Source organism: Pisolithus orientalis, assembly GCF_024613125.1.
Source record: "Pisolithus orientalis strain OTSU chromosome Unknown F5J12scaffold_6, whole genome shotgun sequence".
In the NCBI taxonomy this organism is placed as follows: Eukaryota; Fungi; Basidiomycota; class Agaricomycetes; order Boletales; family Pisolithaceae; genus Pisolithus; species Pisolithus orientalis.
In genome coordinates, this window is record NW_026260787.1 from 1,030,419 (window position 1) to 1,044,087 (window position 13,669).

A 13,669-nucleotide genomic window follows, 5' to 3' on the forward strand; every position below is an offset into this window, starting at 1 on the left:
TCTTTAATCGCTCACTTCGTACAAGTAAATGACCTTCATCTTCGTAATCCCCGGCGAGTCCAGTTCTCCGGATCGAGTGATCATCGAAGGAGGGCGTCGTTCGATTGCGCTCTGTCATGAGTCGTGTATATTATCACCGGCACCCTCGATCATGTCACACCCGCACGTGGCGGACAAACATGACTGTGATGTGACAATGTGAAGGTCTGAGAGGGTTAGTCTAGACCTCGGTTTCCGGAATCACTCTGCTTGGTCTCGCGGAAAGGACTTGGTGCTTACTGACAAAGAGTCACCCCTCCAGCCAGTGTCGACTATAATAATCATCGGCCGGGTCATAACTCTGAATATCCGACCCCAACTCTAAACATTGCTCGCTTGCTCGGACCTTGCAACGCACACCGTGCGCACCACTTGGGTAACCCACTTTATTGCCGTTCCTTTGAGCCATAGTATCAAAGAAGTTCTAGTTGGTTCTAAGGTCTCACAGAACTGAACGCCTCAGGTATTTGCCCACATCAATGGCAGAATGTCGTCCTAAATTTATTTAAAAAATCTTTGTCTTGCTGTGTGGCAGGTCACGACTCCTCCGTACCTAGCAGTCGTCCTGGAAATAATCAAGCTGCGTTCTGCGGCCGCTCATTCCGTTGCTTCACGTCAGGCGTGCAGTGTCGCGAAAATGATCAACCGGACATTCGTATGTTTTTTCTTTCTTTCTCGTCATGACCCTGTTTTACCTCATTTTCTGCCAAATCATATGTACGCGTACGCGTACCTGTGCATGCGATGAACACAACTCATTAAACCACGAGTAGTTAATGAGATTAGGCGTGCTGACGCTTCTTGGCGGCGGGAGCTTTCTAATGGTAAAGCGCATTTTGACGGAAAGGAGGAGGCAACGGTACGAAATGGTGGATCGCTCAAAGGCAGAATAAGCGCGTATCTAATAGGTGGCATGTTCTCCGTGGATGCATAAATTTATGGGAGCACGAAACCACCATATAAATCGGACTGGGACGAAAGGTCGACGTGTTGGATGGTGATTGATCAAGAAACTAGCAGTGCTGCAGCCGTTAGCGTCTTGGGTGCGTTGCAGCTCTTTTATTGGTCTGTGTGACTGCTACGTTAGACAGTGCCGTTAATGGCCTACTACAGTGCCATCTGACGGACATGATATGATGGAATCCCCCCCTTCAACCTTCTAGCTTCTCATGAAGACCCTTCCGATTTTGGAAGCTTCCACCCAGAGATGCGCTGAAGTGGGTTCATCTTATCTCATCCGAGCTCAGCGCTCTGCGCAGCTTCGGCTTGGTTCTTTGATCAAGGTTAGGTTACATATTACCGGAAAACAAAAATCTGGGGTCCAAAGCTTGTTACAACACTGTCAAGGTTTGAGGTATAGTCCATGGTGAGATTTTGGGTTGTTTATGAACGGTGACACATTATTATTCTCTATGTGGTGACTGGCCGACCGGCAGGGTCAACTCTTCCCTGATTACGCCCGCCGGGCTGCTAGGTATGTACCGTCATGTCGCAATTGAGGTGATGTATGAGCATGTGGTAAATCTAGCTTAGTCAGAGTAGAACTTGGTAAATGTAACCGTTGATAGTGAAGTGGCTGTGCTCGTTTTTGCAGGCCATGAAGGCCAACTATCAGGTGCGTTCGTTGGGACTCATGCTGTGAGACATACGCCAACTTGAATGCCGGACCGTGGATCTGCCAGTTCTCGAACTTATGTGGAACGGTTTATAGACAAGGAAATGTCCTCTTCACCCCAGATGGCAATAGCCTGCTGAGTCCCGTTGGGAACCGTGTCTCGGTCTTTGACTTGGTGAAGTGAGTACCCGACATCCTTTACTCCTTCATCAGCGTCTTGAAAGCGATCCTTTTTTTCTGAAGCAACAAGTCTCGCACTCTATCATTCCAAAACAGAAGGAACATTTCGCGGATTGGCCTTTCCCCCGACGCCAGCATCCTCGTCTCAGTGGACGAACGTGGTCGTGCTCTCCTCGTCAACTTCAAGCGTGGCGTGGTGCTGCATCATTTCAATTTTCAAAAACCCGTGAACGACGTTAGCTTCTCTCCAGATGGAAAGTTAGTCTATTTACTGGTTTTTCTACTTTGCCACCCCACCGCAGTGTACTGACAGCTTCGCGAACGGTTAACGTAGATATATTGCGGTGACGCACGATTCACATCTTCAGGTTTGGCGGACTCCCAATCACCTTGTGCGGGAGTTTGCTCCGTTCATTTTGCATCGAACGTACACGGGTCATCATGATGAGATTTTGAGTATTCGGTGGTCACCAGACTCGAAGTGAGTGTTCATGTACAGCACACTCCGGCATCTTGACAGTGCTAATAGTCGTCCAAAGGTGCTTCTTGACGACGTCGCGAGATATGACTGCGAGGTTATTTACTCTGGATCCACTTGAAGGTTTCCGCCCCAAAACATTCGCCGGTCATCGTGACGCGGTGGTTGGGGCATATTTTTCAGCAAGCGGCGAATGCGTGAGTGTTCTCACTCTAGTTTATAAGCCAGTTTACAACTAGTATAGATATACACTATCAGCCGTGACGGGGCTGTGTTCACGTGGAAAGCTAAGGCTTCCGACGACGACACTGACTTGTCGGATGACTCGATGCCGGTTCTCTCGAGGTCTGCCGGCGATTTGGAGGCAATTGCCACGACGCGGTGGGGTGTTCACGAGCGACATTTCTTCAACTTTCCAAACACAAAAGTGGTCTGTGCATCCTTCCACCCGTCATCTAGCCTCCTCGTCGTCGGCTTCTCGAATGGCGTGTTTGGACTCTGGGAACTCCCTGCGTTCACGAACGTGCACACGCTGAGCATATCCCAGCAGAAGATTACCTCTGTAACAATATCTCCATCAGGGGAGTGGTTGGCGTTCGGCGCCCGCACGCTCGGCCAGCTCCTTGTGTGGGAATGGCAGTCTGAGTCATATATCCTGAAGCAGCAGGGTCATTTCTTTGATATGAACACGCTGTCATATGCGCCCGATGGACAGACGATCGCCACAGGAGGGGATGACGGCAAGGTGAAGGTGTGGGCAACACACTCCGGATTTTGCTTCGTTACTTTTGCAGACCATGCTGCACCGGTGATGGATGTAGCATTTGCGAAGCAGGGATCTGTCCTTTTCTCAGCGTCTCTCGATGGAACCGTTCGCGCTTTCGACATGGTAAGGTATCGGAACTTTAGGACTTTTACGTCGCCTTCGCCCGTCCAATTCTCAGCTCTAGCTGTCGACCCATCGGCTGAGGTCGTCGCCGCAGGATCTACCGACTCATTTGAAGTCTTCCTCTGGTCCGTGCAGACTGGCAAGTTGCTAGACATTCTCACCGGCCATGAAGCACCTATCTCATGCCTCGCATTCTGTCCCTCGGGAACGAATCAACTGGCAAGCGGTTCGTGGGACCGGACTGTACGTGTGTGGAATGTGTTCGGGAGATCTCGCGCAGTTGAGACATTTTCGGTATCGTCCGACGTGCTTGCCCTTGCTTTCCGACCGGATGGTGCAGAACTTGCAGTATCGACGCTGGACGGGCTGAATCACATTCTTCGACGTTCATTCGGGAAAACAGACCAATCTCATCGAAGGGCGGAAAGATATTTCAGGAGGCCGAAAAGCAGACGACAAAGTCGCGGCTGCAAACAGTTCGTCTGGGAAGGCCTTCACGAGTCTGGCGTATACGGCCGATGGCACGTGCATTCTTGCTGGGGGAAACAGCAAATATGTCGTCCTGTATGACGTCCGCGAGGGTGAAGGGGTGCTTGTGAAGAAATTCCAGATCTCAGAGAACTTGTCCCTCGATGGGACGGAGGAATTCCTGGATAATCGGAGGGTAAACAGCGCGGGCATAAACGTGGATCTGATCGACGACCGAGGGGATGCTAGTGATCTGGAGGATAGGATCGATACGACACTGCCCGGTGCTGTTTGTGGTGCTGGGGACATGTCGGTGCGCAAATATCGTCAGGAAGTGCGGACAAAGTGTGTCAGGTTCTCGCCAACAGGGCGGGCATGGGCAGCGGCAAGCACAGAGGGACTACTGATATATTCACTCGACGACACCATTGCATTCGATCCCTTCGATCTTACCATTGATCTCACTCCCCAGAGTGTATTGGAAGTACTCAGTCAAGGGGAGTACCTCAAGGCTCTTGTACTTGCCTTCCGGTTAAACGAAAAGCCTATTATTCGACATGCTTACGAGAGCATTCCCTGCACCGACATCCGTCTCATTGCACGCCAAGTTCCGGTAGTGTATATCGCTGCTCTTTTTCGGTTCATTGCGGAGCACATGGAGAAGAGTCCTCATTTAGAGTTTGACTTGATTTGGGTCCGGGCGATCCTGATGAGCCATGGGAGGTATCTAAAGGATCTGAGCGGGGAATTTGCCCCTGTTCTAAGGGCAGTACAAAAAGCTCTTGTGGATGTCGAGCAATCGATATCGAGTTTGTGGGTTTTGACTTCTTGTTCATTTGAGGTTGGGCAATAACAGCAGTACCAGGTGCGAAGAGAATACCTTTATGATGCGCTTCCTGATCGACCAGTCGAAGATGAAGAACGGGGAAGGGAAGAGCTCGGAAGATGTAGAAATGGACTCGACAACCTAGCCAATTCTGTCTGCGTAGATACGGTACGAGGAGTAAAGATCACATTTCTTCTTCGAGACTGATTTTTATCTCATGCTCAGTAATGTTGCTACACAAATTTTGCAATCGAAAAGTAGCTAGTGTACCAAGTAAATTCGATCTTGTGGAGATCTTTTAAAACCTGACAGTGAAATTGGTATGTCTCTCCGACATCGGATGCAAGTTTCCATCGAAAGACCCTACTGGCACTTCAACGGCGCTTGTTATTGGTCTGGGCTGTGCAGGCACGTTCTCAATCACCGAAGCATTACGGTATACAGCGGACTTACTCTGGCTATGCTTGCGTTCTACATCATCGTAAACCCAGTAATACGCTCCAGCAGAAACGATAATAGCGGCTGTGGAAGCAATCAACTGGACCCAAGAGGAACTGTGAGCTTCATGACAACGTTGCATGCATTCCTGTACTCACAAATTTGTTTCTGGGTGATTGACTGGTCCAGTACCGCGCCATAAACGAGTCGTTCTGCCGTTGCTGGCGATACACTTGTGACGGGCGCATGAATTCCGGCGTGTAATCGATTGAATTTCAGGCTAAAGCGTGACAGGTGCGAGTTGGTTCTGTCCAAGGAAGAGCCGGGCAAGAAGGGCGAAAAGCTGACGCTAGTCATGATGTCATTTGTTTGCCTGTATACAACGCCCAACGGCGAAGTCTGTAGCAATTTGGCTACAAAACACTACTCGAAAACCCACAAAACGCGATGTGCGTGTAGACAATACAATACGTGTATGAAACTTCCTGCTCTTACAAGTTAGGCATAGTGCTTCTTGGATTTGCTGTACACGCTCCCGTCCTCCGGATTCGTGCGCTGCGGTGTTGGTTGCGGCCCGGGATGAGGATGCGAGTTCGGGTCAAGCGCCACGCCTCCCTTCGTCTCACCTGCGTCGGGGATCGCCCCCTGCGCTCGCTCAGGGGAAGTCTTGGCCTCACCCTTGTAACCCTCTGGCGATTTGTAGTGTGCACCCGGCGCGGGTAGTGGAGGAGTTTGTGAAGGATCACTCGTGTGCTCACGATTGCGCAGCGTCGCAGGCGATGTGGCGCTTTTCGCGGGGAAGAGAGCCTGGTACATACGGTTCTCCCCTTCAAGCTCCGTCAGTCATGAGTTCTGCCTTGAAGTGAGAAATCAACCAACAGGTGGGGATGCCTCCTGGTTGCACTGAAGCCCGGGCATCTCTTCTTTCTTGATATCGTTGGAGGGCATACCAGGACAGCGCGAAGAATGACATGAAAAGCGCTGTGCCTCCTACCAGAACCTGGGGAACAGAACGGACAACGTTAACCAGATGCCAGCCTCGAATATTGTGTCAGGTGCTTACCCGCATTCTTGGCGTCGTGGGAGCCAAGACTCGTGTGTCCTTATTGCTGCTCATTGGAAAGTCACTAGACTGGTTCGATAACAAGACTGCAGTCGATGGAAAGGCAGGTGGATGGTGACTGGAAGAACAACCGGCGCACGGCGCAAACTCATGACGTCAGACCAGTATCTCCCATATCTGGGAAAGAGTCGTGGATCAGACCCGTTGAATGACAAGATGCCTTTCGAACGTTTCGAACTTGGTAACAGACAGCAAAATTTCTGTGTGCAAACCTCGTCCCCCCATGTCCTGATTCATACGCTCGTTCATTGACAATTCAGATAGAGGGAAGTCGAGGTTCTCCATTTTCCTGGAGACCCTTTCATACCGTGTTCCCTCACCTGCAGCGAACCAGTGCCCACGGGACCATCCCATATCTGTATACGAGGTATTTCGTAGTTTGCGACTAATGCATCGGCTGATGTTGGGTCTGCCCAGCGTGTCATCATAGAATATCGTTAGTCTTCCATCCACTGATCCACCCGTGGTGAGATTCATTGATGGAGAGCTTGCAGGAATTGTAGGCGACGGTCCTCACGCTCTATGCATGCTCATCCTTCAAGTCACCTATGTCTTATTTCGATGTCCGGTCGTAACCAGATACTTGCACAACTAACACGGTTTAGTTAACGATATCCACGACATAAAACAAACTTCACCGATGAGTGGTTGTCAAGGGTGTCGGACTTCACCGGCATGGGTCTGGGCTGTCTTACCCTCTAGCCTCATTTCTTCTAGCCTTCGCTGAATGAATAAATTGCAGTGCGGACCTGTGTCCTGGAAGCTCTGGACTTCGTATTCCAATCAGCTGAGAGGTTTCTGAATTGAATCATCCTTGCCTAGTAGTAACTCCTTTCTCCACCACTCGGACTTCCGGTCTAACGCTTATCAAAGTAGAATGCTAAAGCCATTCCAAGGCCCGGGAGTTATGTAATAACGAGACATTTAGCTGGCTGTAGCATTTTAGCTCATCCTGAGAAAAACTAATGGAGGCAAGCAATGACTGCAATTGCACGAGTCGCCCTCGAATGAAGCGGGCAGACAACTCGACAGATGTACGCTACCGCACCCAATCATTCCTGGCCTCAACACCCACACACCAACTACGAACAACCTGATGCCGCCCAACTCAACCAGCATCCTCCAAAAAACGCAACGACACCAAAAATCTACAGTACACAACGCGAGGGGGGGGATCGGGGTAGCTGGACACTGGAGGGGGGGGAGATGTCACTTAACCACAAGTGCAAGCAACGTAACCTATGATATATATAGTCAAACACAAAACCACAAGCGAATAGAAAAAAATGTGACGGGATTGCGACAAGCACGGCATTGATAATGTCGATCACAAAGTGGCCGGCAATCGCCAGAATATACTGAGAAAATGAGACCCCCTCGGTCGATGTCTGTGAAAGATGGCGTTGAATGTGTTTTTTCTTCGGATGCGGATATCATTAAGCTGGCCACCACCACTTCCCACTCCAGATACGACGGATATCAGCTTTCATCGTGCGACAGGTGTCGCACGGTAGCCTGGTTGGGCCGGGTACGGAACTCTCTGTTGCGGTTGAGCTGCCTGCGGAAGCACTTGCATGCCATTTGGCCGTCCATTGCCCTGATGATTCTGTACTTGTTGCCCAGGCGCCTGTTGTCGCTGCTGCGGTTGTCGTTGCACGGGCTGTTTCTGCGGTACAGGCTCCTCGAGGACCACCTGGGGCTACGTACAAGCTCTTGTCGATGTGTTGGGGAATGGGCTGTATCTCCGTTCCGAGCTCCTGCTCGATGCGATACAAATTGAATCGATCTTCATACGTGACGAGGTTGATGGCGAGACCAAAATGTCCGAATCGACCTGACCGACCGATGCGGTGAAGGTACGTCTCGGAATTTTTTGGGAAGTCAAAGTTGATGACGACGTTAACGGCTTGGATATCGATACCTCGCGTAAGTAGGTCAGAGCAAACGAGATTCCTGCACACGCCGTTGCGGAAGTCGTGGAATACGCGATTACGGTGTGACTGCAAGCATCTTTGCATGTGAATAGAAACATGAGTAGCCAAGTTCGGTAATTTTCTTGGCTAATAGCTCGACGCGATTGGTAGAGTTGCAAAAGATGATCGACTGGTTAATTTGTAACTACAACGATTTGACACGTTAGCTCAGTCCACCGACGCGGACATAAGTGAATAACTTACCTTGGAAAATAATGTATTTAGGCAGTGCACTTTCTGTCGCTCTTCTACATAGGCGTAATATTGAGTGACACCGCGTAGGGTAAGTTCTTCCATGAGGTTGATTTCGTAAGGACTGTTCATGTGTTTATCCTATTGAAAGAGGTGTTATCAGTAAACGAAGTAAGTGAAACATGCGGAAACGGACCTTAAAGTCCTTCACAATGAGGGGGAATGTTGCGCTGAACAACATGACCTGGCGGTCAGTGGGGAGGAAAGAGAGTAACTGTTCCATGACTGGAGTGAATTCGGGGGAAAGGAGTTTGTCTGCCTCGTCCATGACGAAGACGGGACATTCGCTAAGATCAGCCACGCTCTTTCCAGCCAAGTCGAGAATACGGCCGGGAGTGCCCACGAGGACATGAACCGTTTCGGATAGTCGCATGATATCGTCTTTGAGGGTTGTGCCACCAGTGGTCGCCATGACCTGAATACCCATATGTTTTCCGAGGATTTTGCATACTTGGGATGTCTGTAAGGCGAGTTCACGGGTAGGGTACGAGGAGAAGGGCTTGAATCTTTGGTTTGTTGATATCAATCTGTTGGAGAGCGGGGATGACAAAGGCTGCTGTTTTGCCAGTGCCATTCTTGGCGCGGGCGAGGACATCGCGCTTCGTGAGCGCAATTGGAATAGCTTCTTCTTGTATGGGAGAGGGCCTCTCGAATCCTGCTTCGAAGATACCCATGAGGAGTTCGCGGCGGAGGTACATGTCTTCGAATTCGAGACCCTTGGTGGCCGTCACATCTTCTGTTTGGGGCCTGAGGTCTTTTGGCGGTGGGCGAAGTCCGGCTTTCCAAGACAAGTCGTTGCTGATAGCTGTTGAGAGACTGATATTTTTTTTAATATAAAAAAAAGGCGACGTTATCGTTAGGAGACAGTTCAGGACATGAAAGGAAGTTACGACTTACGAATTGGACGAGGATGGTCTGGTTGCTTGGGACATGACTTGAAAAGGTGGGATGGGCTGATTTCGGGATGGGCGGTAGGCTGCAACAACTGCGAGACAAGGTTTGATCAAAGGCGACACGCTAAGTGTCGTGGGGTATTATGGGAGTGGCTCTTTTGTTCGTTGTCGTGTTCGTGGATTCTGCGACAACGAGATGGAGTGGCGTTGACGACAGCCAAGAAGCAGTTGTTGTGTTGCAGTTGAGTTGGGATTCAGAGCAGAAGCAGATTGCAGTCGACTGCAAAAGAAAGTCCTCAGAGGGCGTCTCACTTTTTGTCCGCGACAAATTCTTTTGCCCAGTATTCCCACGCTACTCCTTACCGTGTTCTCAACACAAATCACTAGTACTGAAGAATACTGAAGTACTGACAAGTCGATCATGGCGATCGTACCCACAGCACGTCATCACCTTAAATTTACCTGATACATCTTTCTGTCCGCAAAAACAAACCTAGGCGACTCAGTGAGCACGTCGCCGGATCTGCACAAACATTTATCAGTCCCAGGGGCACCCTCTTGCACGAAGGATCTGGACTTGAAGAACCTAGAAATATGTAGAAATCGATGAACCCCACGGGCAGATTGGCCGATATCACCGTCGACAGGAGTTGTGAGAGGGAAGGACAGCACATACCATGTTTTCCTTCCCAGGTCATGTGTATTTCGCCTCGACATCTCACCGTGCTAATTAGAGAAGGGGTGCTGCACAAGTATTCATGCGAGAACAGCGGCAAATTCCTATATACATACTTCCCGGGAACAGGGTTATATATCGCATAGATAGGCAAGACACGGATCAGGCCGTGCATTTTGAGTGGCAAAGGCAGGAACAAGTCATGTGTACTTACCGTGTTCACAAGTCACTCGGCGCCGCCTCTTCTTGCGTAGAGCCAGGGAAACAACATGCTCCTTTCGGCTGACACTGTCCATGTCAGACCTGCATGATAGGTGTAACAGCCCTTAGGAATGGTTGTCTGGTTTCTTGGCATGTGAGTGCCAGTTGGCCTCGAGATCACGTCCACCAGTTACCATCCCGAAAGCCTCACCGACGAATTTTTTCGATCTGAGCTTCCTTGCAGTGATACGTGCGTACGGGTACTGTGTCCGGAGGTGTTTGAGAGGCCGTGAGGGGTATTCATAAGAACCAATCAGTAGTCTAGACTGGGTCCAGTGATCCCTATTAATCGGCTATCGTCATTTTCCTGTCACTCACGGCCCTCTGATCGTGCCTCTCGCTTTACCACGCCGATGAATTTAGCTAGCCTGCTTTTTGAACGAAAAAAAGCATCCACGGTGAGCGCTATTCAAACCATCCAAAGCTCTACTGGTCCTTGAGTCAGGCTCATACTCGCTCAGGTCGACAGGTCATCCATTTCATTTCTGTCTTTCATACCACTGGAGCGCAGTCTCTCGGACTTGACGCCCTTCGACGCTCATTTCGAACAACATTCGTTTGTATCCTATACCCACTTTCAGCGTTTATGTTTACCCCTCCCCCGTCACCCAATCCCCCCGAAACCCGACCACCACCGTCATGTGCACACCTTGTTTCGGATAAGCTTCTGGTGCCAACAACCGTACCCCCGCTTGCACCAGTTGTCACCTCTTCACCCTCAAAATACAAGGTTGCACGCCGACTTCGATGGTCGGTCCTCGTCGTTCCGTTCACCCTCATTATAATTGCAGCCACGACCCGCTTTCTCACTCATCCTGCGGCGTTCGACCTTCTGATACCCGGCGCGGAAAATAAATGGGACCAGTGGACAGAAAAGATTTTCGATTGGAGCCCCCATAGCGGTCATTCCCACTCATCACCGCACAACCACCCGGGTACTACCTCGCCCCCAACCTTGTTCCGTCGTGCTGCGACGCCCACGACTGCTCCTCCCGTACCTCAAAATCCCACGCTTCCAACACCATTCCCCCAACCCTTTGACACGACACTTTCCACTAACTTTTCTACGACAGAATGTTACAACTTCTTCCTTAACATGACGCAGACGATACCCTTTCGGTCATGTCGGCCATTTTCCCTTCTCATCACGCACTCGCAGGCGTTCCAAGAGGTAATACTCTTCCTCCTGTCCAAACTAGAAACTGATTGGTTCACACTCGCTCCGAGCAGGCCCAGAATAATATCACTGAAATGAACACCGACATCTGGGGGACATGCAATACCGACCTTAGCTGGGATCAATGTAGCATCAACATGGCGTGGTTCGTGTCGGCGCTGCAGTCCTCTTGTGTGATCGACCTCGGTGATCAAAACGCAATGGCCGTTGACACGCTCATTGGTAAGTAAGGGGCAAGTGAACTGGCAACTGTATTTAACGTTTTGGAATGTTGTAGCTCTTCAGGCATATGATCTCATGAGGAATGTCTCCTGCCAAGTCGACACGGCAACAAATGCGTATTGTTACGTCGAATCCGTAGGCAACTCTGATCCGTCAAGTTATTGGTTCTACCTGCTGCCTCTTGGTCAACCACTAGTTGGCATCACGACTGGCGCATGTAACGAGTGTACAGAGCAGCTGATGGCGATGTATGCCAATGCGTTGGCAAGCAGCAATGGCACACTACTGGGTGCCCTGCAGCAGACGTACGAGAACGCTGCAAAGACCCTGGACAACGCCTGTGGGTTGAATTACGCCCAGACAGTGAATGTTTCCAATGCGGCTCTCTCACGGGCGGGTATGCCATACGTGGGCATCCTGCTGTTGGGTGTGTTTTTTGCGCTCTTGCTTTTTGCGACATGATTCGTGGCGTTGCCCGACTTAAAGTCTTCCTGTTTTGAAGGGAGTTTTCTAAGTATTTATTGGGTATGGATGACATGGTGCCGGTTTTACTGGGTTTTATACCATACTTTCTTCGCTGATACTTCTCCCCGCGATTCGTACCTACCCTCCGAGCAAACTACGTATACCAGTACCTAATTGACGCACCACCGCGGAACAGCGGATGACTTCATCTACATACCTTTCCAGCGTGGACGCATGTACAGGTATCAAGTTTGTTTCATTTATTTGACCTCACGCTTAATGCTCGATGAGCAGCTTCTATCGCCGCGCTAGCGGCGCTATGACGTTGCGACCTGTATTAATGGCGTATGATGGACCTGTGGTGTACGGTAACTCCAAGCCATGGTGGTAGTGGCGCAGAAGATAGGAGGAGTGCGGTGATCTAAAGAACGCCGACTTCGGTTACTTCAACTCCCCCGTGACATCGTGGTTAACAATAATATGCCTGGGCTACGTGTACGCGCCGGGACTTGTGTCGAAGGTCTTCAAGATATCACCGAACTCGTAAATACGGGCAGGGCCCTCCCTCTTCGCTGTGACAGGTTCGAGGGCGAAGTCGCCGTGTACATCAAGGGGTTTAGAAACTCGCGCGGACAGCCGTCGTACAGCGAGTATTTCCAGCGGCCGGACCGTAAAGGAATAACATGGAGCGTGCAGGTGAAGGGTGAGTACACACGACACTGGGACCCTGACCATTCACCGACACGGCAACCACACCCAAAGGGAGGTTTCTGCAGCCGCACTCGGCAAACGACGTTCTGCTCGGGAATACCTTTGATAGGTCCTTAAGGTTGCCTTGGGGGTCTGGTCTTGCGCTTCAGTTTGCTAAGTGAGTGAGCGGCCTGGTATATCTGGCAGCCAAATGGAGACTTATAGTGCAAGGAAGATTTGTAGATCCTGCGCTGGAGCACAACCTCACATCAGATACGAAGCCATGGGCACTCTCACCGCTGGTTGCGACTGTGCCTCATTTCATGCATGTTCGCGCGGATCATGTACCAGGAGAGCAGGAAGAATTTCCACCTCGCACGTCCATCTCAGACGACACATCCCAGCTTAGCATGGCTTCCGTATCTCCGGCAAGAGGTAACCGCAGTGAGGCCCGGACATGCAAAGATGACCATGCAGCGTATCGTTTTCGAACACCAGGCGAGCGGAGGAAGTATTTTAATAAAGAGACGAACCGAAAAGATCTGGTTTTTGGTCCTGACGTGCGTTCACTTCGAATCTCACTGCCCACCTCTTTTACCCCTATTTACGATTTGATGCAGGATATCATCACGATAGATTTCTGTTATGGATTCCTAGAGTTCTACCCGGACATCATCCTTCGGCTTCCAGCGGGAATAACTTTTGATTTGATGAAATACTGGGATAAGCAGCCAATTCGCTTCGTGTGTGGCACGAGGAGAAGGCCATCTGAAGGACGGGAGGAGGAAGATGACGAGCCAACAGCAGAGATGTTCTGGTGTGTGGAGGTGGTGTCCGCTGATGACGATGAGACGGTTGGCGAAAAGAGTAGGGATAGTGAGGACGTGGACTAGACACGCTGATCGTCGAGTACGCGGTGATGTATTTTATAATGCGGACATGCAGACCCCTGCGCGGGTTTGGTAGAGGCGTGCAACAGGGGTTTAATTTCCTTTTGTGGGTTA

The 13,669-nt window shown here is 50.4% G+C and overlaps 5 protein-coding genes across 5 annotated transcripts; 4 read left to right on the plus strand and 1 right to left on the minus strand.

Annotated features, from left to right (window-relative positions):
- The first annotated feature begins 1,623 nt into the window (after window positions 1–1,623).
- On the plus strand, window positions 1,624–5,006 carry F5J12DRAFT_814187 (WD40-repeat-containing domain protein). Its single transcript, XM_051744972.1, has 7 exons — window positions 1,624–1,654; window positions 1,722–1,834; window positions 1,898–2,092; window positions 2,169–2,315; window positions 2,374–2,509; window positions 2,557–3,549; window positions 3,605–5,006. The coding sequence occupies exons 1-7, from the start codon at window positions 1,637–1,639 to the stop codon at window positions 4,520–4,522; spliced, it is 2,520 nt and encodes an 839-aa protein (XP_051602751.1). The 5' UTR covers window positions 1,624–1,636; the 3' UTR covers window positions 4,523–5,006.
- On the plus strand, window positions 4,671–5,780 carry F5J12DRAFT_494855 (uncharacterized protein). The gene is made up of 4 exons (XM_051739701.1): window positions 4,671–5,051; window positions 5,123–5,189; window positions 5,254–5,382; window positions 5,442–5,780. The coding sequence occupies exons 1-4, from the start codon at window positions 4,818–4,820 to the stop codon at window positions 5,654–5,656; spliced, it is 645 nt and encodes a 214-aa protein (XP_051602752.1). The 5' UTR covers window positions 4,671–4,817; the 3' UTR covers window positions 5,657–5,780.
- Window positions 5,781–7,542: 1,762 nt separating this feature from the next.
- On the minus strand, window positions 7,543–9,464 carry F5J12DRAFT_919916 (DEAD-domain-containing protein; the record flags this gene model as incomplete). Its single annotated transcript, XM_051749255.1, has 7 exons — window positions 9,179–9,464; window positions 8,770–9,097; window positions 8,418–8,741; window positions 8,234–8,362; window positions 8,050–8,174; window positions 7,732–8,009; window positions 7,543–7,667 (listed from the first exon to the last, which is right to left on the minus strand). The coding sequence occupies exons 1-7, from the start codon at window positions 9,211–9,213 to the stop codon at window positions 7,543–7,545; spliced, it is 1,344 nt and encodes a 447-aa protein (XP_051602753.1). The 5' UTR covers window positions 9,214–9,464.
- Window positions 9,465–10,509: 1,045 nt separating this feature from the next.
- Window positions 10,510–12,378, plus strand: F5J12DRAFT_814208 (uncharacterized protein). Its single transcript, XM_051744973.1, has 3 exons — window positions 10,510–11,282; window positions 11,342–11,510; window positions 11,566–12,378. The coding sequence occupies exons 1-3, from the start codon at window positions 10,698–10,700 to the stop codon at window positions 11,970–11,972; spliced, it is 1,161 nt and encodes a 386-aa protein (XP_051602754.1). The 5' UTR covers window positions 10,510–10,697; the 3' UTR covers window positions 11,973–12,378.
- Window positions 12,215–13,646, plus strand: F5J12DRAFT_494679 (uncharacterized protein). The gene is made up of 4 exons (XM_051739700.1): window positions 12,215–12,678; window positions 12,738–12,843; window positions 12,901–13,225; window positions 13,286–13,646. The coding sequence occupies exons 1-4, from the start codon at window positions 12,456–12,458 to the stop codon at window positions 13,556–13,558; spliced, it is 927 nt and encodes a 308-aa protein (XP_051602755.1). The 5' UTR covers window positions 12,215–12,455; the 3' UTR covers window positions 13,559–13,646.
- The last annotated feature ends 23 nt before the right edge of the window (window positions 13,647–13,669 follow it).